The sequence below is a fragment of the Erpetoichthys calabaricus genome, chromosome 13 (genome assembly GCF_900747795.2).
Source record: "Erpetoichthys calabaricus chromosome 13, fErpCal1.3, whole genome shotgun sequence".
Lineage (NCBI taxonomy): Eukaryota > Metazoa > Chordata > Cladistia > Polypteriformes > Polypteridae > Erpetoichthys > Erpetoichthys calabaricus.
In genome coordinates this window covers 63,468,697-63,489,409 of record NC_041406.2, presented here as the reverse complement: position 1 = coordinate 63,489,409, position 20,713 = coordinate 63,468,697, and the positions used below count along the sequence as shown (strand labels likewise).

At 34.8% G+C, this 20,713-nt stretch overlaps 1 protein-coding gene across 1 annotated transcript in view; it reads left to right on the top strand.

Annotated features, from left to right (window-relative positions):
* Nucleotides 1-20,713, top strand: part of col1a2 (collagen, type I, alpha 2) — a 54,140-nt gene that overhangs the window by 9,662 nt on the left and 23,765 nt on the right. Inside the window, exons 9-27 of the mRNA XM_051935472.1 lie at nucleotides 1,830-1,883; nucleotides 3,482-3,535; nucleotides 4,672-4,725; nucleotides 6,386-6,430; nucleotides 6,716-6,814; nucleotides 7,270-7,323; nucleotides 8,631-8,729; nucleotides 8,825-8,869; nucleotides 9,827-9,925; nucleotides 10,202-10,255; nucleotides 10,340-10,447; nucleotides 15,134-15,187; nucleotides 15,885-15,983; nucleotides 16,509-16,562; nucleotides 16,676-16,774; nucleotides 18,331-18,384; nucleotides 18,752-18,805; nucleotides 19,200-19,253; nucleotides 20,048-20,101. Of these exons, the coding sequence (XP_051791432.1) occupies nucleotides 1,830-1,883; nucleotides 3,482-3,535; nucleotides 4,672-4,725; nucleotides 6,386-6,430; nucleotides 6,716-6,814; nucleotides 7,270-7,323; nucleotides 8,631-8,729; nucleotides 8,825-8,869; nucleotides 9,827-9,925; nucleotides 10,202-10,255; nucleotides 10,340-10,447; nucleotides 15,134-15,187; nucleotides 15,885-15,983; nucleotides 16,509-16,562; nucleotides 16,676-16,774; nucleotides 18,331-18,384; nucleotides 18,752-18,805; nucleotides 19,200-19,253; nucleotides 20,048-20,101 (1,287 nt within the window). The remainder of the gene's footprint in view (nucleotides 1-1,829; nucleotides 1,884-3,481; nucleotides 3,536-4,671; nucleotides 4,726-6,385; nucleotides 6,431-6,715; nucleotides 6,815-7,269; nucleotides 7,324-8,630; nucleotides 8,730-8,824; nucleotides 8,870-9,826; nucleotides 9,926-10,201; nucleotides 10,256-10,339; nucleotides 10,448-15,133; nucleotides 15,188-15,884; nucleotides 15,984-16,508; nucleotides 16,563-16,675; nucleotides 16,775-18,330; nucleotides 18,385-18,751; nucleotides 18,806-19,199; nucleotides 19,254-20,047; nucleotides 20,102-20,713) is intronic.

The window sequence follows — 20,713 nt, the reverse complement described above, 5'->3', positions numbered from 1 at the left end:
ATGAACATTGAACTATCAGGCTGTGAAATTTCATTGAAGTAATAGTATACCTAGATATAATAAGAGAATCAAATTTGTCCAGTCACATATGTATGGTGTGTAACAAATTTCGTAGTAGCTATCAAGGGAAATAAAACACTTTAGATATTGTATATTACAGGCATGATATGTTGAACTTGCTTAATTTGCTGATAAGTGGATAAGGTTGGTTGGTTGGGAGCATGCACTGATGCAGCGCGTTGCCACATCCACCACACGATGAACCACCTCAGGATTCCAATTTAGGACCGAGTGTCACTTCAGCACCTCACAAGTTTGAATGGAATGGAACAGTGTCAGTTTTTTTACAGTGGCTGGAGTGCCAATCCTGCCACCAACCTCCAAGTTCTCCCTGTAAATTGGAGGACCTGATGGCAGAGCGGGATGCAGGTTAATGTTATATGGAGCAATTACAGGTTAAGGGCCTTGCTCAAGGGCCCAATGGAGTAGAATAAGTGGATAAGATATACTAATAAACAGTTTGTCTGCTTTTTTGCTAAGGCTGGAATGAGTAGCTGACAGAGAGATTATAGAAGTTGAAGAACCAGTGAGCACAACTAAATGCAAACGTATTTTTTGGTAGCTACCTGCTAGCCTTAGCGGAGCTTGTAATAGAGCCATTGACAGAGTTTAAAATGGGATGCTGGCCAAACCATTTAACTTTCCACCACACAATGCAATGCAGAGCATGTTTATTTTCTATTAACATTATGAGTTAACCCTTTATGTACCATTATGTGGATCATTATGTCATGAAAGTTTGAATTAACAGCACTGAGGAAACTGAGAGTTGGCATCTCCTCACAACTGTCACACAAACCCAAGTTACAATAGCATCGCTTTAATGGAATTTAGGCCACAGATATGAAAACAGAACATTAGAAAATAGCCATTAAACTGCCATGGTCTTTATTATTTATATATGCTTTTATATTGTAAGCCAAGATTGTACAGATTAAAATGAATCAAACACAGCATTACAAAAATCACATGCATGCTTCCAAGGAGGAAAGCATGAACACACACACTGTGAAGACTCATACAGTTGGGGATGCATACCAGCTGCTGAATGTTTACAAAGATGACAGTTAATAGCCACATTTCCCTTTTATTTTGTAATTCCTTTTTCCTTTTGTATCATTGTTCTCTTTTTTGTTTCTTAGTAAGTAAATAAAAAATGGGGAAACAAATAACATGGGCTTTCATAAGGAATCTTCTCGTTAGATTTTGTGGTTAACACAACTCAAAACTCTAATATTTAGTTCAGTCAAGTCAATTCATAGCTAACTTACTAAATAAAGGTAGACATTTTATGCATAATATTGTATATTGTATGTAATAACATTTCAGGAATCATGCAGTTCATTAAGATTTGATACTACTTATGTTTTTCATTCTTAATCCTGCTTATATATGTATATGAAGTTTAACAGATATGCATATATGTATACACAACAGTAATTTAATGATATTTTACATATTATAAGCAATAATATATTATCTATGCCAATTGTACAAAACACTGTCAACCCCACACATACTCACAATATATTTCAAAAATTATTAAAAGAATCCATGTTACATGTCAGTTCTACACATTCAATCTTTATCTTCAGCAAATTATCTTCTATAAGCAATAGTGGTGTTTAAAAAATGAATGAATGAATACATTTACAAAGACGATAGTTTGGACAAGCAAGTAAAGACGCTTCAGTAATTTTAAATGCATAGTTCAGATAAGTAAAATGACATAAATCATTCATTTAAAATCACTGTTTCTTTCTTTCTAGGGTAACTCTGGCAAATCTGGAAAGCCCGGTGATCGTGGACCTCCTGGTGCACAAGTAAGGGTCAAATTGATGTTTTTTCTGGATGAAAAGAGTAGTTTTGTACAGGTTTTTTGAATTATTCAAAATGTAATATTCTTCAGAATCAAGGCAGCAAAATGGTTTTGTTTTAATTAAAGAGATTAGGTTGTGACAGACATAGTATGATTATGTATGTTTATATTCATATCTTAATAGTTATGGCACTCATTGTCCTGTAGATTCTACAGCATTACTCAATGAAAATAAATAAGAGGTAGTGTCTTTTTTCTGTTGGGTTATAGTTGTACTAACTACCCATGGTGGCTGGATTTTTAAATACAGTAATAAATGGATGCTGATAAATGGACAGATGTTTGGTTCACGTTTTTAATGAAGTGCAGCTTCTGTCACCCAAATGATACCATGTAGCTAGAGACGCACTTAGGGCAGGAGGAAGTTTCAGCCATTGCTCAGAACTAATTGAGCACTAGATGATTTTTAAAGGTAGGCTTACATTCAGACTGGGGTCTCAGATTAGGCCACCCAATATATGGGTACTGCAGTTTTTAACTTTGGACACAATTAAAATTGCAGTGTATCTGCTCTGGAATGGGTGAACTTTCACCTTGAAAATGACTTGAGATGACAGCAACATAGCAGAATTCAATATCAAGTGCATTTTTCATCATTTCCTAGAATTAAATCTCATACTGTTATTTGATCTTAAAATAATATTAGCCTTCTTAGAAGCAGAAGGTTGATTTGGTCACACCTAGTACCTCATTAAGTTTGAATTATGATGAAGACTGAATGCAAAATCAGTTGTATCTGTCATTTCAGTCATTAATGGCAAATGGATGTTGTATGCATCACAATAAAAGGACAGTTACAGTTAAAATAATTTAAGAAACTGAATAACACAGTTTAGCCACACTCAAAAAAATCAATGCAATTGCACAAGCTGTCCAGGAAATGAGGTACTAGAAGAGAATTCAACTTTAGTCATTGTCAAGGTCTAGGTTTATCTCCATTACAAAAGTTTATGTTCAATATTAGTCATTAGTAAGTATTAGTTTCAGGATCTGGCTGGAATCAGATCAGCTTAATCTTCATTCATTACATAGAACTTTGAACAGCTTTTATAGTGGGTGAGATATAGATTATATATACTGTAGTTGTTATTATTGTTTGGCTTTTTCAACCCATTTGAGATGCGTCTTTCTTTACACTAATCTCTTTATGCATACTGAGCTATAAAGTTTTAGAATTTGATGTTGTTACACATATACAAAACATATCCCTAGAAATCGAAGGTGACATTGATGTTGTCCCATTTGATAAACAATACATGTGTTTGGTTTCAACTTGCAAAATATTCTAAAAGGCATTAACTCTGTAAAATATTTCTGTTGAAATATTGCTCAAACCTCTGAAGTTAAGTCAGTTACCATTTTTGAATTCATTCAGAAGGAATCAGATCATTTTAAGGATATTTATGGCCTTGACATATAGAATATTATATTAACTAATTATCTTCCCCATGACCCTGCCCTGGATAAGTTGGTTAGGAAAATGGATGGATGGTGTCTTTCAATAACAGGATCTTTACTGATTTCGTTTTCTTTTTTTAATAGGGTGCTCGTGGTTTCCCTGGAACTCCAGGACTGCCTGGTATGAAAGGACACAGAGTAAGTATATTGCCATTTAAGTGTAAATCATTTGTACGCTACATGTTTATGAAGTAGATGGATCTAAATTTGAAAAATCTAAACATAAAGGGATGACAGAAAAGATCCATCTAACTCTGTGTGCCTAATAAATAAAAGAAATCTGCAGGCAATAAGACTAATTGGAAAGATTTAGAAAGCAAACCGTGTTGATTAGAAAAACAGTGTGATATTTTCTCTACCATCTGCATAGTCATTTAAATAAGAATGTGGATATCATAAAAGAACTCATGAAAACTGAAAAGTGCTAGTTTCCATGTGTTATACATGGGCAAGAGAATTCAGTTTAAGAGCCAAGCATTTGCTTGAATGAAAATGCTACTTTACTGAACAATGCTGATTTTTACTATAAATGTAGAAATATTTGGTATAACTTTAGAATTTTACCTAAACAATATTGTCTTTACTCAGTTCCCTTTAAATATCTTTACATTTGAACCAATCCTTGTTGCACTGTGTATGAGAACTTTACCAGCCCAAACAATACACTAAGTTTCCATATAGAAATGTGTTTATCCTTAATCCACACATTTGTAACACTGCATCTTTCTGTTCAAATTCACAATGGACAGAAGGCAGGAATAAGTCCAGGATGTGTTTGAATACCTCATAGTACACCCTCATGAATTCATCCAAAATTTGGAATTGCCACATGACATTAGAACATGTATTTAGACAGTGAGAGGACACCCACATAATGACGGGGAAAGCATGCAGACGTGATAGAGAAAGCACACCAGCTGGAAATCAAGACAGCATCAAAGTGATGGGACCTGTTAACACCACCTACTGTGCCCAATGGCGGCTGGGAAAAAAACATATTAATGCTGTTTTCTAAGCTTTAACTCCAGTTTAATAGTAAACCTTTATGAACAAGAGCAATACAAGTATCCTGAAATTGAATGTAAATTTAAATTCAATCCAACCTTTCCAGGAACCTACCACAATTCTTACTTTATTTTACTTCATAGCCTTGACTATTGCTTACTATGGTAGTGACAGTGAAAATACAAACAGAGCAAAAGGAACCCTTAGGGGTCACGTCTTATAAAGATCCATTTCTCCACATTGACTTGATTTTCTCTTTTCTCCCACAGGGATACACTGGTCTGGATGGTCGCAAGGGTGAACCTGGTACTGCTGGATCTAAGGTATAAATTAGATGAATTTGGTATTTTTCTTATTGCATCATTTACATACAAGAAAAATATTAACTCGGTTTTAAAAAGTGAACAAATGAGGTAAAAATCTGCCCGAGTTAATTTTACATTACATTTAGTAGCTTCACATGTTACTGTGTTGTTTTCTGTCATGTTTCTCCATTATTATGAGTGAACATCATATATTTTAAAAATATCTGCCTCAAGTCAGTTCAAGAAATGTAAGACTTAAAGGAAAATAATATATGCAATGAAGGTGATTTCTAATAATCAATGTTAATTTTTTTTTGCTGTTGAAATTTTATGATTACATTTTAAACATAGAACACAACTTCTCTAGGTTTCATCAAAAAGCACTGCTTATAATAATCATCTTACTTAAAATAATTTTGTAAATTTCTAGTTAGGAGTAATAAGAGAATAGCTAGACATGACAGCCTGGAAGACATGTGTGAGGTGGTCAAGAGTGGAATGAGCTTCCCACGTGACATGGTGTTTATACTCCATGACAATGTCAATTTAGTGTCACGCTTCAGAACAGGACTCAATGAGTGCCAGCTGAAACTCTGGCTTAGGAATTTACTATCATTCCTTTATATTTCTGTACCACTTCTTTGCTAACGTGACTTATAAGTTAATTTGATTCTGTATATTTTTCATTATTTTTAAAATTTGTAACACATGCGGTTTAAGTGAATTGCTCAGGGTGGCACATTATGTTGGAGGGGAATTTAATGGAGAAACGCCCAAACCACTGTGCCACACATCCAACCTATCTGTCATCTACATGTTAGATAGTTTGTTTGTTTGGAAAATCACTTAGTTATGGGATCAATCCTAGGCCAGACACCTGTAGGAACAGCCATTGTAATGGCAATGAAGGGTGGATTGTAGGACATGCATACAGAAACAAATATAAAAGCCTCAGCATACATTAATGCTGTGCTCGATTAATGCAAACTTGAAATATTAATTTAGTAAAAAAAAAGCCATTTTTAATATTTCAGGATGGTGAATTAAGTGAGTTTTGAAAATCTGCTCTTGTATGAGAAATGAAAGGAGAGTCGGCTCCTTAAATATTGAATGGCAGCCATATACTGTAACCTCCACAGAACGCTAATGCTGGAGTTTTTGACAACAGAGCTGGCTGTTCAAGAGATGCATTTTAACAGATGGAGAGTAGTGAGGACACATTTGAAAACATTTCTGTGACATAACTCAAAGCAGTGATACGATGCATCTCAATTTAAAATTTGAAAGGCAAGAAATAAGTCAAAGTTCTGATCTTATTTATTTTTGATGAGATATTACTTTTATGTGTTATGAAGCGCATGCAGATCTCATTTTCTTTAAGCATATGAATATTATTGTGTATATTGTACTATAAGTCTTCTACTTAGTTAGGTTTTTAAATTCATTTTGAATGCTTTGTGCCTTTTTTTGTTAAAAAATGCAGCAATTGCTCTTTGCTTAATCCCAGAATTGTTTTTAAGTATGTTCACCTTCTAGTTGATTATCCGTCCTTCCTTCATGCACTCAGGTTATAATGGGGGCATTAGGCCTACTATAATGAGGGGAAACTGGGATTGTGCTTTAATTTGGACAACAGTTCATTTGTTTTTTAATTGTGCTTTCATTTTCATTTATGTAGGGTGAATCTGGCTCAAATGGAGAAAATGGAACACCTGGCCAACTGGTAAGCATTTTATTAATCTGAATCTATAATGTGCATATGCACTGCGTTTGTGATTGTTTGTGCAGCATAAACAGCATAACAATAGCATTCGCAAAACATGTGAATACATCTATATACAGTATGAATATGAATGTATAAAATGAAGGTCTTAATTGGTATGTCTAGGCTTATTTTAACTGTCAGTGTTTTGATTGCAAGAGACATGTTGCATGTAAAGTACAGTAGGAGGCAGCAGTAAACAGAATATACAGGAGTTTAACTCTCCTACATTTTTTTTTTGCCTAGGGAGCACGTGGTCTTCCAGGAGAAAGAGGGCGTGTTGGTCCATCTGGCCCTTCTGGTGCTCGTGGTAGTGATGGTAATGCTGGTCCTGCTGGCGCTGCTGTAAGTATTATGCCAACTATGCATATTTTTATGTAACTAAAACACTGTAGAAAATACAAAAGCTGTACATTTAAACAAGCTTTGTTCAAACTCTGAGAATTGCATGGAGATGTATACTTTTACTGTACCTGTTAGGATCTACGAAAAAAAAGCCTTAGCTGAGACTTTTTCCTGTAGATATCCCATAAATTGAGTTTTTCTCTCGCTGCTTGTTTTGTTGTAGTGATTACATCATCTAGGAAATGGCCCATCATTGAATGTAATGTGCTTGTCTTTATCCTAGTTGTGAACGTATGTAGGTAATGGTTTCCATAAAGAGAAATTATTAGTCCTTACTACACCGGAAAGGCTTCATTCTGTAATGTATTGTGATAACCTATAAAAGCCGAATGAGGCTATATGTTTCACAAAATATTGTCCAATACACACAGTAATCATAAATTAATCTTTTTCAGGGTCCTATTGGTTCTGCTGGTCCTCCAGGCTTCCCTGGTGCTCCTGGCCAAAAGGTACGTATTGTAACCCTTGGACAATAATATCAATTAAATTACCAAAAAAGAACAACCTTAATAAATACAAAGTAAAGGTGTTTCAAGCCAAAAAAAAACAAAAAAATAAATCAAATACGGAGTGTCCATTTATAGCAGATTCTTCACTATATATTCATTACAGAAATAAAGCAGCAGTTATGGCTACGGACATAGCAAATAAGTAAACTGTTAGAGTAGCTCCAAAGGAAAGCTTGTTAGTCAGCTGACTTCAATTCCAGAACAAAATTCTGTTTTGAGCTTGAAGGTATTAAGAAGGTACATTTAACTGCATAAATCCCACACCACAAATTCAGCCAAACTAGCGTTTAAATTTTAAAAACACAGAAGGCAATAATTGTAGTCTTATTGATTTACTTTGATGTGGAGTTCTGGAATATGCTATCGCAGAAGTTAAACAACAAGAAAGTGTTAGGAATAGTAGATGTGGCTTCACAGTAATCAAAGTCACATGAAATTTGTTCTTTGATTTTAATGTTTGTTTTTTTCTTTTCTTTAACTACTACACTATTGCTTGGGGGTAATTCTAATTAAACAGGTCTTATTTAAGAGGGAATTAAAAAGTTACCCTTCAGCTAGTCCAGCTGGTCATTAAAATGTAGTATTTAATAAAGTATTTTAGCTAGGTCAAGAATGAATGCATTCTAGTTTCCAACAAAAAGGAGAAACTAATAGTAACTTCATGATGAGAAAAATGTCAGTTAAGAGGCAAAACAGTCAGTGCTGTTTGTTGTTGAAATAAATTACAAAATAAATTATACATCCAATATAAAAATATTAACTCTAGCAATATTATATATTAATTTGCTTCCCCTTGTAGAAAAAATGAATGAGAAGACTTGAGCATTAGCATAAGTCATATAGTACTTGTTTTAAAAAAAGGGTCCAGTTTAGAGGAAAATAGATGCAATAGAATCCATTGAAAAGTAGTTTTAAAAATAGTGTGTTAATTATATAGAAAATATTGTTAATCCCATATGGTTAATAACCTCCCGTTAAGATAAAGGAAAAGGGGCACATACTGCAGTATCCACACTTAAAAAAACAACATGACTTTGAAGATGAGAAAATATCTCTAGTAAAATAAACCACATTTAAAATTTTAAGTATTGTATCAAAGCAGTTTGTCTGAACTATATGGTATAAAAAGAAAATTCTAAAAAATGAATAAATGGGTAGCTCATATGAGATCTGAGAAAAACTGTTACATTGCCTTTTGTTTTTAGGAAATGCACAATAAAATTAAAAGTTACTTTTTTTTCCTTTAGGGAGATGTTGGCCCTGTTGGACCCCAAGGACCTGGTGGAGCACAAGGTGCAAGAGGAGAGGCAGGCCCAGCCGGTGTTGTTGGCCCTGCTGGCCCTGTTGTAAGCATTATGTTAAAATAATTGATCATTATCAGATGAAAGCAAGGTTAATTGTGTGTTTGTAAGAGTTTAATGTATTTTCTTTTTTTTTCCAGGGTAACCCCGGTAACAATGGCTTGAATGGTGCGAAAGGTGCTGCTGTAAGTATCTACATTTTTACTCTCAGTAGATTTATAATGATAGCATCAAGTTTTTGCTTGTGCTGAAGGGAAGAGCCGCTTAGCTTAGTCAGTTCTACTGGTCACTTAGATAGATAGATAGATAGATAGATAGATAGATAGATAGATAGATAGATAGATAGATAGATAGATAGATAGATAGATAGATAGATAGATAGATAGATAGATAGATAGATAGATAGATAGATAGATAGATAGATAGATAGATAGATAGATAGATACTTTATTAATCCCAAGGGGAAATTCACTGACCTATATCCTAGATCCTACTTTTGTATTAAAATGCTTCCGCTAAGTTAGGTGCTCTGTTGAATTCCTTTGCATCAACAAACCTTACAAACACAATTGGTGAAAAGATTTCTATTTATGCTCTCAGATTCAATAATACACAACTTACTTTTTTTTTTTCTTCTCAACATTTCTCGCTTGTCTGTTTTAAATTATGCCATATCACGCAGCCAAGAATTCTTGTTTCTATGGCAACTAAAGTAGAAAACAGATCCAGATGCTTTTTATGTATTTTTGTTCAAGAAACACAACATACTAGATCTCATTTTAAAATAACAGTGTTTTCTTTTATTCTTCATTATTACCATGTAATATGTATAAAATCTCTTATAAAAATGACGTTATTTTATCTGTCGACAAGCTCATTTTGTTTAATTTCCCTTGTGTTTAAACTACACTTAGCCATAATGAAAATGAATATGTTAAGATTACCTGTTTGTACTTGTAAAATCTGAATAGTATAAATACACTATATTTTCAAAGTCATCCTACCCCTTTTTTAATTACAGTAGAAAAACTGATTCAGTACTTATTAAAAAATACAAAGAAAATGTGGTGGCAGAAAGTTGAGAAAGTAATCGTCTTTATAACAGCTAATCCAATTTAATTTTATATTTTTGATTACCTCAGGGTCTCCCTGGTGTTGCTGGTGCTCCCGGATTTCCAGGTCCCAGAGGTGGTCCTGGACCCCAAGGTCCTGCTGGTTCTGCGGGTCCAAGAGGCAACAGTGTAAGTTTTTCTTCTTTGAAGTAAATCTTGCCTCCATTGTAGATTAAGAAACTACAGTAGAAGAAGTACATTACTTTTCAAAATATGATTGCATATGTAGCACTGAAATTTGCTATATTATATATATAAAACATTACGTTATGCTAAAACATACCTTTAAAATCTTAATTGTGCACGTTCACTTCTATGGTTTGTATTTAATAATTAAAAAGTGTCTGTTACACACATCATGGTACAACTGTTTGCATTCGATTGACTTATCTGCTTTGACTCTAGGGTGAACCTGGCCCATCTGGTGCTAAGGGTGAGACTGGTTCCAAGGGTGAGCCTGTAAGTATTCCATTTCTGGAACATAATTTTCAAGGACATGCCTGTCTTTTTCATGACTGACCTTTTCTTTTTTACATATAATAGGGCAATGCTGGTCCCCCTGGTGCCCCAGGTCCCTCTGGTGAAGAAGGCAAGAGAGGTCCAACTGGTGAGGCTGGCCCATCAGGCCCAGCTGGTAACCGTGGTGAGCGAGTAAGTTTTAAATCATCAAATCTTATTTCTGCCATAATCAACACATGTCATTCTAACCTGAATAGTTCACTTAGAGTGTCTGCCAGAATCATGTATTGTTCTGATGGATATACACTGAACAAATCGACAGGCAGTATTTTATATTTCTACATTGAGCAATATTCCTTCATAAACTTCTGAATGAATGTAGCTTAAAAATGTATTTGGGAAAATCGAATATCTTCTCTTATGAACAAAATCAAAGTCAACACAGCACAAAATTGTGCCTGAGTATTAATGAGTCAAAGAGATTTTATAATCATTTATGGTTACACAAGAAAAATATTCTGCAGCAGCTTTTGACAGACACAATGTGGAGTGAACATATATGAAAGCTTTTAGGGTCTATTTTTAAAAATATTTTGGTTTGATCATCGATTCCTTGATTTGGGCCCTACTTCCCAGTGCTCTCCATTAACATCTAATTTCCTTGTCAATTTCCCTGTTACTTACTTTCTAAGCATTGGCCTTCTTTTTGTTTAGCAAACAAGGTTTTCTACAATTAGCCTCACTCTGGAAACAGCAATTCAGTAATCCTAATCCCGAGTCATAGAGTTACATAATATCGTCTCTTCAAAAAGCTTTTAGGAAGGAAAATTCCAGTCAATAGGCTTAACAGATTCTGTCCAAAAAGCCCCAGCTGTGACATCAAACATTATTTTTCAATTTGAGACAGTATTAGTACTCATCAGTTACATTCAGCATGTATGGGCACATAGGTACCTACTGATCTTATGAAAATGTTTAGGACCTTCATTATGGAAAATGCAGTGAACAGTACCAATACTCTTGTGCAATTCCATCATGAGTTTTGATTTCCACAGAGTATACATGTGGATATGTTATTCATTGAAGCACAGGCAGTGTGGCGTAGTGGCAAAGGAATTAGCCTCCAGCCCGCAGGTCTGCTGATTTAATCCTCACTTTAGTCACACCTGCAAATCCTGTGAAACCTGCCTATGCTCCAATTTAAAACAAAAAATCAGTGTAAACAGCAGTAGCAAGTGTTTGTATTTCGGAAGGGGCTTTGAAGGGAGTGTTCTATAGAAAAGCACTATATAAAAATACCGTTTTTGTTTTTTTTTTGCCAAAGTAACTGGAAATGTTTTTCGAAAATTAAACAAATACAATCCACAAGTATCTGTCTTGCCAAAAACATGCTTATTTATATATGGTACATTTTCAGTAGTCATTATTTTAGAATAGGATGTCAATGCATAATAACCATAACAACATTTATTTCTATAGTACATTTTAATCATTATGTGACTGATAAAGAACCTTAGCCTATCAGTAGTCTCAGTTTGTAGAGTTCATTATGTGGCCCTGATTAGTACTAATAACATTCATTATATTCTGATAAAAAAGATGATTTGTCAAAAAGCCTGAGATCGCAAGATCTGATATCACAGCTTGAGCCGTTCATGAAAACCCCCAGGCATACGCTATGTGTTAAGGTTATTTACTGGAAATTTCTTTCCTAAAAGCTTTTTGCAGAAACAATATTATGTAACTACATTAAACAAAGAAGACCCAAAGGGCTGTAAAAAACCATTACAAATGCTGTGTAGTTTTAAAATAGTACAAGATTGCATAGCATCATAACCTTTCAAAGAATTGACCTGCTTCTGCACATATGATATTGTAGTTAAACAAGTGCATCTTAAAAAATAAAAAAGAATGTCTAAAAGCATCACATTTATGTTATTCTGGACATAATTTACTTGTTTTAATTTTTCTGATCTCTTATGGTAGCTTGTCAAAACACTGCTGTTATATCTCTTTCAGAATGACATCTGAAATATATAGAAAATGACCAAATAAGCAATGTCACATGCCACAACATTAGAACATGAAGGCTCTCTGATTGTAGTAGCATACAGCATGCACATTTATGTAATATAACTGACTTAATTCAGTTCAGGGTAATGAGGTGCCTGGCTCATCTTAGACAACATCAGGCACAAAGCAGTAACTAACACCAGAAAAGGGGCCAATCAATATCAGGGCCCACTCAGAAAGCGACAATTTAGAATCATCAATTTTTTAACAAGCACATCTTATTTTTTGTAGTATCTATCCAACTTTGTTAGAGTATCCATTAAAAAGTCACAAAAAAGTTGAACATATCTTAGTAGAAACCGATTCAAAGAGGGCCTAGACTTTGGAAGTGATATTGGGCCATTGTGGCGCACAATTAATACACACCACTGCAATTCCAAGTTGCCAGTTACCCTAAGCACATGTTTTGGTTGTAAAGGGAGAGCAGAGCACACTGAAAAAACAGATAGAGAACAGGCACATCGACAGTAACTAAAGGAGAGAATCAGAACCCACTGATCAGCAATACAGACATTAATATGAATATGGAAATAATTATGATATGTAAAATTACATAAACAGTTAAAAACATTGATAATTGAAAAAAGTTAAAAAGCAAACAACAAATGCATAATGTACTTAATTACAGATCTGATAACAATAGTGCCAGGAATAATACATAAATTGTGAATGCCAAAAATGTTAAACTGGTATATAATCAAATAACAATATTAATAAACAGAATTGGTGATAAAGTTTTGAAAATAAACAAATGAAGATCTCTGTTCGCAATTGTATATATATATGTATGTATGTATGTATGTATGTATGTATGTATGTATGTATGTATATATATATATATATATATAATGTTTCAGTTATATGCCATTTGGTACGGGATTCATAAAAGCAATGTTAATGTCTGTGATGCTCCATCTATTGGAATAACAAATGCGATGTATTTTATTAATAAAAATGTTTATGAAGCACCATCTTTTGGAATGACAGGGAGATAGCAACTGGTTGGACACACAGGTAGACACACAGTTACTTATCCTTTTATGAAGGTGGATACACACACACACGCACACACACACCAATATGCATACAGACACACACATGCACACAAGTGGTGATCAAAATGTTTTGAGCATGATTTGAGGGAAATAAAAGTAAATCCAAACAAGTTTTCAAGTTTACTATTCAACATATTCTCTGTGAACCCTAAAACATGTGTTACACAGGTGCAAAGCTTTTCTATGCCCCTGAATTAAAACATTTTCTCTTACCTGTGCAGCCGCTCTTCTGTAGCTCAGTTGACATCTCAATGTCTCTATGCATGTCACAGACCTAGCCCTTTAAACTGAGAAACAGGCAAAAGACACAGGGTCAGATCTGTAGGACAGGATACATGAGGCATCTCTTTAAATCTATGTCTTTGCAGATCAGCTTTTGCCATCTGTGCAGAGTGAGCATGATCATTGTCATGAAACATATTGTAAATGGGGTGATTGATAGCTTTCCTGGCCTTTTTTCCTCATTTTTCCATGTCTCAAAAATACCAAAGCAAATGAATACAATATTGAGCACTTGTATGGGTTTTTGGAAGCATGTGTGCAGTATGGACCACGTCCTCAGTATTATAAAAATTGTGCACATGATCTTACCAATAATAATTGGGACAGTGCATTTGTTTTAATTTTGGAGAGTCACCATGCATCTGTTGTTTCATTTGATATTTGGACTCTGGGTTATAAAGATTTATCAAAGTTTCATCCCCAGTTAAGAAACACTTCTTAAATTCTTCTTAAATATCTCCCATTTCAAATTAATTTACCAAAGATTCTCCTTAAAACATTATATGTAATGATGCTTCAACATTTTTGTACCCAATGTAAAGAGGCCTTGCTCATGTATAAATGATTCAGTCGACCCACAGTGAGAGAGCATGAATTGTAAGATGCTATAGGGGTCAGTTAGCATTAACTACTCCCTATAGTATCTTATATTCTATGCACTCTCACTGTAAGATTCCCTGTTAAGATTTGTTGCACAGTGGAAACATTTTCTTCTTTCAGCAATGTTGAAGCCCGGCCAGACTTTGGGTCATCTTTGAAAGATGTCATGCCCCTACAGCCCCTTTCTTGATTGTAGCATTTGAAGTGGACCAATCCTGTTTCATGATGACTTAAACAAATTAACTCTGTGAAGTAGTATTGGTCTATAACTTTTAAAATGTAATAATAGCACAGTACTTGATTTTGTGCTTTTTTTGGTATCCATGGTTCTGAAAGAAGTAACAAACTCTATAAACCGCTTGTAATTTAAATATTATGATGCACAATATTATGATTAATTTTTTGCCAAATTCAAAATCAGTAGCTTTTACTTAACCTGCGTATTTGTGCTGTTTGTGTGTGTATGTTTACAAATATATAACCCAATTTATATATTTACAAACCAATCTTTTTTTTCTGAATGTCCCTTCATTTTATAGTATATGTGCATTATATATACATTTATATACAGTAATGTTTTATAAATAAATATTTTTTTTTGTTTTATTAATATATATTTATTTTATGAACATTTTATATTTACCTGATGCCTCTCGGTCTATATTTCAGCATTATATTATGTATACATGTTCCAAATTATTTACCCACACTCAGCTTGAAATTATTTTATATCACACTCTGTTTTAAAAGTGGAATAATACTTAATAAGAATAAATTGAATTGAACGTATATTTCTGAATGCAGTTCTAAAGCCTATTCATTAATGAAATTCATTGTAGTCATTGCTGTTTTTTTGATTTTATTTTAGGGTACCCCTGGAACTCGAGGTGTCCCTGGACCTGATGGCAGAGGTGGACCTATTGTAAGCGCACATTTTTAATTGAAATATTACCATAACCTATAAATGGTTACAAACATGATAGGACAACTGTGCATCTTAAGAAAACCCGGTGGGATATTTTGAAAAATATCATTACATTATTAGAATTAAATATTCATTCATTTTCCAAACCCACTTTGCCCAAGGGAGATCCTCAGAGAGTCAGTTCCTCTCCTGGTGTCACTGGGCACAAGAAGGGAAACACATTTGGGTGAAATGATATTCCACAGAGTCCACAGCACCTTATACTGTATCTATTTTTACACTTTCTTATCACTAAGCTCCATAATTTTAGAAATGTAGATTACCTGAAGTAAGCTATTTGGGACAGAGAGAATAAGCAAAGTCAGCACAGACAGGGATCAGGATTTGGGCTCAAGTAAATAAGAATGAGACTTTCTCATGCAAAATACATTTTATGCAATGGTTTATCATTTTTGCACCGTAAAAGAGTTTTAGCTTAAATTTTAACATTTTGTGTGGAATTTTAATAATAATTTAAATATAAGCCACCTGCTGACTTTCCTAACGCCAGCATCTAGGCCTGTGTTTGTACCATGAGAGGTTTTAACTCACAAGAAAATAGTAAGGCCATAAATATGTTCCTGGGTTCTGTAGGAGGTTTTGTATTTTGCTTTGTAAATAAAGATCACATGACTAATCGTCTTACCTATTACAGGGTCTTCCTGGAAGCCGTGGTGCCACTGGAGCAGCAGGAGCAAGAGGAACCCCTGGTGATGCAGGGCGTCCTGGTGAGGCTGGCCTTCCTGGTGCACGTGTAAGTAGCAGATCTTTATTCCAATTGGGTTCTCATACTTAGTGAAAGGACTTCTGTAAATGATTTGTTACAGTTTAAATAATTCTGTTAATTAGTCAGGAGAAATGTATGCATATCGTTGGAAGAAAAAGTAGGGATGACAGGGTCAGTAACAAATCAGTGGAGAAATAATGTCACCTTGACAAAATGAAGGAGAAGTAGCAATTTCTGTGGTTGGGTTGATGCGTTCGTTTCAGTCATGACACACTACAAGACATATTCATGCAGAACTATACTGTATGTAATGTGAAAGACTGAACTCATTTATTTACGGTATTGTTCATTACATTCTTTATCAGTCATGTATTGTTTTAATAAAATCAACCATACATCAATATCTATTTAACGTAGAACCTTTTTCTTTTCATATATTTCATCATACCAGCAGGCCTCAAAGTGCAACTATGCCACTCTTCAAAGCATAGTAGTTTAAAGAAGTTTGTATTAAAGAATAAACTGTAAATTTAATTTGCTTATTATTTAAAGGGTCTTCCTGGTAGCTCTGGCAACTCTGGACCTCAAGGAAAAGAAGGACCTGCTGTAAGTTGAATTTCAACTGCTATGCATACGGGTCAATTCTTAATGAAAATCACTTATATACAATTTTTCTTTTGATATTGATCTGTTCCTTAACTTTTTGACTTTCTTCTCAGGGTCCCGCTGGTCAAGATGGTCGCACTGGTGCCCCTGGCCCAGCTGGACCAAGAGGTCAGCCTGGCAACATAGGATTCCCTGGCCCTAAAGGACCTGCTGTAAGTTATGAAAATACATCTATTTTTTCTTATTATTATATAGAATGCAAGTAAATAGAGTACAACATGTAAAATGCAGGTTTTTAACTTTAAATAGTCTACAGTAGATAAAGATAATATTATCACAACAAAATAACTTCACTTTAAAATTAAGTGACTATAAATGAAAAGAATAGCAAACAATATTGAAAATAAACTCTGTATTTATATACAGAAGATACAAGTGTCACTAAATAATAAGTTAGTCACTATTCTGTACAGCACTATAATGGTCACTGTGACATTAGCCTTTAATGAGAATAATTATAAAAATAATAATAATGATAACAGTAATAATTAATTACATTTTTGTGGCACTCAAAGTGCTTTACATAGAGAGAAAACACTTTAACTGCCATCAGTGTAGTACCCACGTGGATGATCTGACAGCAGCCATTATTGCTCCAGTACACTCACCACCCATTAGCTATTAGGTGCTGAAGGATTGATAGAAAGATAGTTCACCAATTACAGACAGGGGATGATTAGGTGGCCTGATTGACAAGGCCATGGTGGGCAGTTTAGCCAGGATATTGGGATAAATCCTACACTTTTCAAAAAATGCCCAGGGATCTCTAATGACCACAGAGAGTCCACGGAGAACCTCGGTTTTACTTATTATTTGAGGGACTGCACCATTTTTACAGCACAGTATCCCCATCAATGAATTGGGGTATTGGGATCCACACACAGACCACAGGGTAAGCACCTCCTGATGGCTTCAGCAACACTTCTTCTAGCAGCAAACCAAGCTTTTCATAGATGGTCTCCCATCCAAGTTCTGGCCAGGCTCAAACGTGCTTAGTTTCAGGTGGATGGCCTGTTCTAAAGCACAGGAGGCATAGCTGCTGACAAAGAAGGCAAGTAGAAAGCAAGTAGCTCGACATGGTCATGCATTAAATGATGGATCAGATGTACATACTATAATGAAGTTAATAAGGTAATGTCAAAGGAAAGTAAAGTAAAGGATTAGGCAAAGGAAATATGAAGAGTCTCGAGGAATGCCATTTTCTGAAATCAACAGAGAGATATTTGGCTTTTTCATCAGTCTATCTTGGGATCCCAAATCTCTTGGCATGGAGAAATAAAGAACCAGAGCCAGTCTCGATCTGAATGGGACAACAGTACAACGTAGGGCACGGTCACCAACAGTCACTCTTACAGAATATGCCCAGAGTTGGTCATTAACCTGACATGTACATGCTTAGAAAGTGAAAGGAAACCAGAGTTCCCAGAAAGAATCCATGTTGACATTACGAGAATGTTCAGTGTCCACGCAGACAGTAACCAATCAGGGACTCCAACTCAGAGTGTGACACCTGTGCGGGAGAAGCACCACCAAGCTGAGGTGGTCTTTTAAGCCTCCATAATGAAAACAAATCTGAATCTAATTAATAGTTAAGGAGGTCACAGTCAACTACTCTCTCAGCTAAAATTTTATATACATTTTAAATCATTTGAACATATTGCAAAAGTGTTATTCAAAGCCAGTGTATGAAATATTTTCTTTTTCGTAGGGAGAGCTTGGTAAACCTGGTGAGAGAGGTGCAACTGGTGCTGCTGGCCCAAGGGTGAGAATCACATCTTTTGTCTTTTTATTTTCCGTGAATCAAAACAATTCTTGTAAATCATTGGATATAAAAAAATCTGCATGATGTGTAAAACACTTGAAAGGCCTTGTGCTGAGGCTGAAGGTCAGGCACTAACCATGCACTAACTAGAGAAGTTTAAACAAATCTTTTATAATTATCAGTAAAATAAATGAATGTGATCTGATGTAGATTTGTGTGTGTTGAAGGGAGTGGTCACTTGTAATACATGCCCAGAAGCTAATTGAGATTTTGAAAGCTTGACTCATACATTTGTCTGTAAAACATGCACTTCTTAAATTGAACTTGAGTTTCTTAATAAACCCTTTTTCTTTTTATTTACTGACAGGGAGCTCCCGGACCTGATGGCAATAATGGTGCACAAGGACTTCCTGGCCCTACTGTAAGTGCAAAAGCTAAAAATCACACCACTCACCTTAGTATCACTGCTGTTTGCTGATCAAAAATCCTTACTAGGCATTAGATACACTAAAATTATTTGGCAAATCAATGTGCAAATCCATAGTTTGTTACTCTGAATGCTGTGTCACTGCTTTTGCAGGGTAGCTGGTAAAAAAGCCAGTCAGAGGCAGGGATGCAAGCCCTGTACACATAAGAATTCGCCGTAATAAAACAGTATAATAACTGTAAACTATACTCATTGTAATTGTAGGTATAAACTGTGATGAAAATCTCAGAAATCTACATTGCATATTTTGAGTGGTGGTAATAAATAACTTTTATGAAGTGCTGACTTGGATCATTTTTTAATATTTTCTTGGCTTCTTTTTCTTTAGGGCAACTCTGGTGAACGAGGAGAACAAGGAGCAGCTGGAGCTCCCGGGTTCCAGGTACATTTTTTTTTAAATACTTGTTTCATGTAGTCAGAACGTATGAGCTTTAGAAACAAATTAAGTCCAAGGTCATCCATAAATGAAGAAATTTGTATACCAGAATTGAATTTTTGAATCTGCATACACATGCAGAACAATCATTATACCTAAAAAGCATTGCTAACTCAGCATTCATATGATTTCAATTACATAGACTCTTCAGTAAACCCTAAAGAATTTATTCAATTTTATTTCCAATCATTTCCAATTTCTTTTATGGGTGCTGACATATTCAGCAGCACAGTTGTGCCATAGAAGAAGGCAACATGCAATAAAAGCATCTGACCTTAAAACAGACAAACTAAACTACAAAAAAGGTTACTGGCTCTTGACTACAAGTTTGGTTTTATCCCTGTAACGTGGTGATTTAAGGTATTTCATTCCGATCTGAACTTCAGATTTGTCCATAATGAAATCTGAAAAATACATTTAGTGTTTCAACTCAGCTAATGACTTTGATGACTGTACTTTGTCCTTAATGATAGACTTTTTGAAATCTCTACCGCTCATTTGTTCCAAAGAGATGGTCATTCATCCCATTGAACATGTTAAAAGAGTGTTGGGCTAATGGAATCTTTCCATCTCAACTGGATAATAGTTTAATTTTGTGTATCCTGAGAGAGGGTTTGTTCAGCGAAGTAAATAAAAGGCCCAATTACAGTTCAAAGCTTGTAAAATCCATTGAGAAGACGTAACTTTAAATATTGAATTAAGGGATATTTTTTTAATGTTTGTTGTTTGTGATTTTGTAGGGTCTTCCTGGTCCTCCTGGTGCCGCTGGTGAGGCCGGTAAAGTTGGTGACAGGGTGAGTAAAACACATAATTGAATGTTTTTCTCAATTTTTGTTTTATGTGGGGTGTTCAGGAACCACACAACATTTGCTATTGGAACCCGGGAAAAATTATTTTTAGTATCAGTACACTGTTACTATTATCATGATGTGTATCAGACAGTATTTAACATGCCTACAGTAGTTCCAGTAAGATGGTTGCCATTACAAAGAGAGCTTCACGTCAGCACTACAATACACGTATTATAGATGTATACTGTAATAATTTTTAAATTTACCCTTGGGATTAATAAAGTATCTATCTATCTATCTATCTATCTATCTATCTATCTATCTATCTATCTATCTATCTATCTATCTATCTATCTATCTATCTATCTATCTATCTACTGCTAAAACAGAAATGTAGGCAAGTTACATGAAATGCTAATGTAATACACTCTAGGTGATATCTGGTGATGGACAAGTAGTCTGCTGCATGTAGGAGAGTATTTAGAGATTAGGCTAATGTTCTGCCATTATGGATAGTTCAAGGCCTGGCTATACTGGCTGGGATAACACTGATAAAATTACTCTTGTCTGCATGAACGTGTTACAGATTTAATTATCTGTAGGCCACTTCTTATA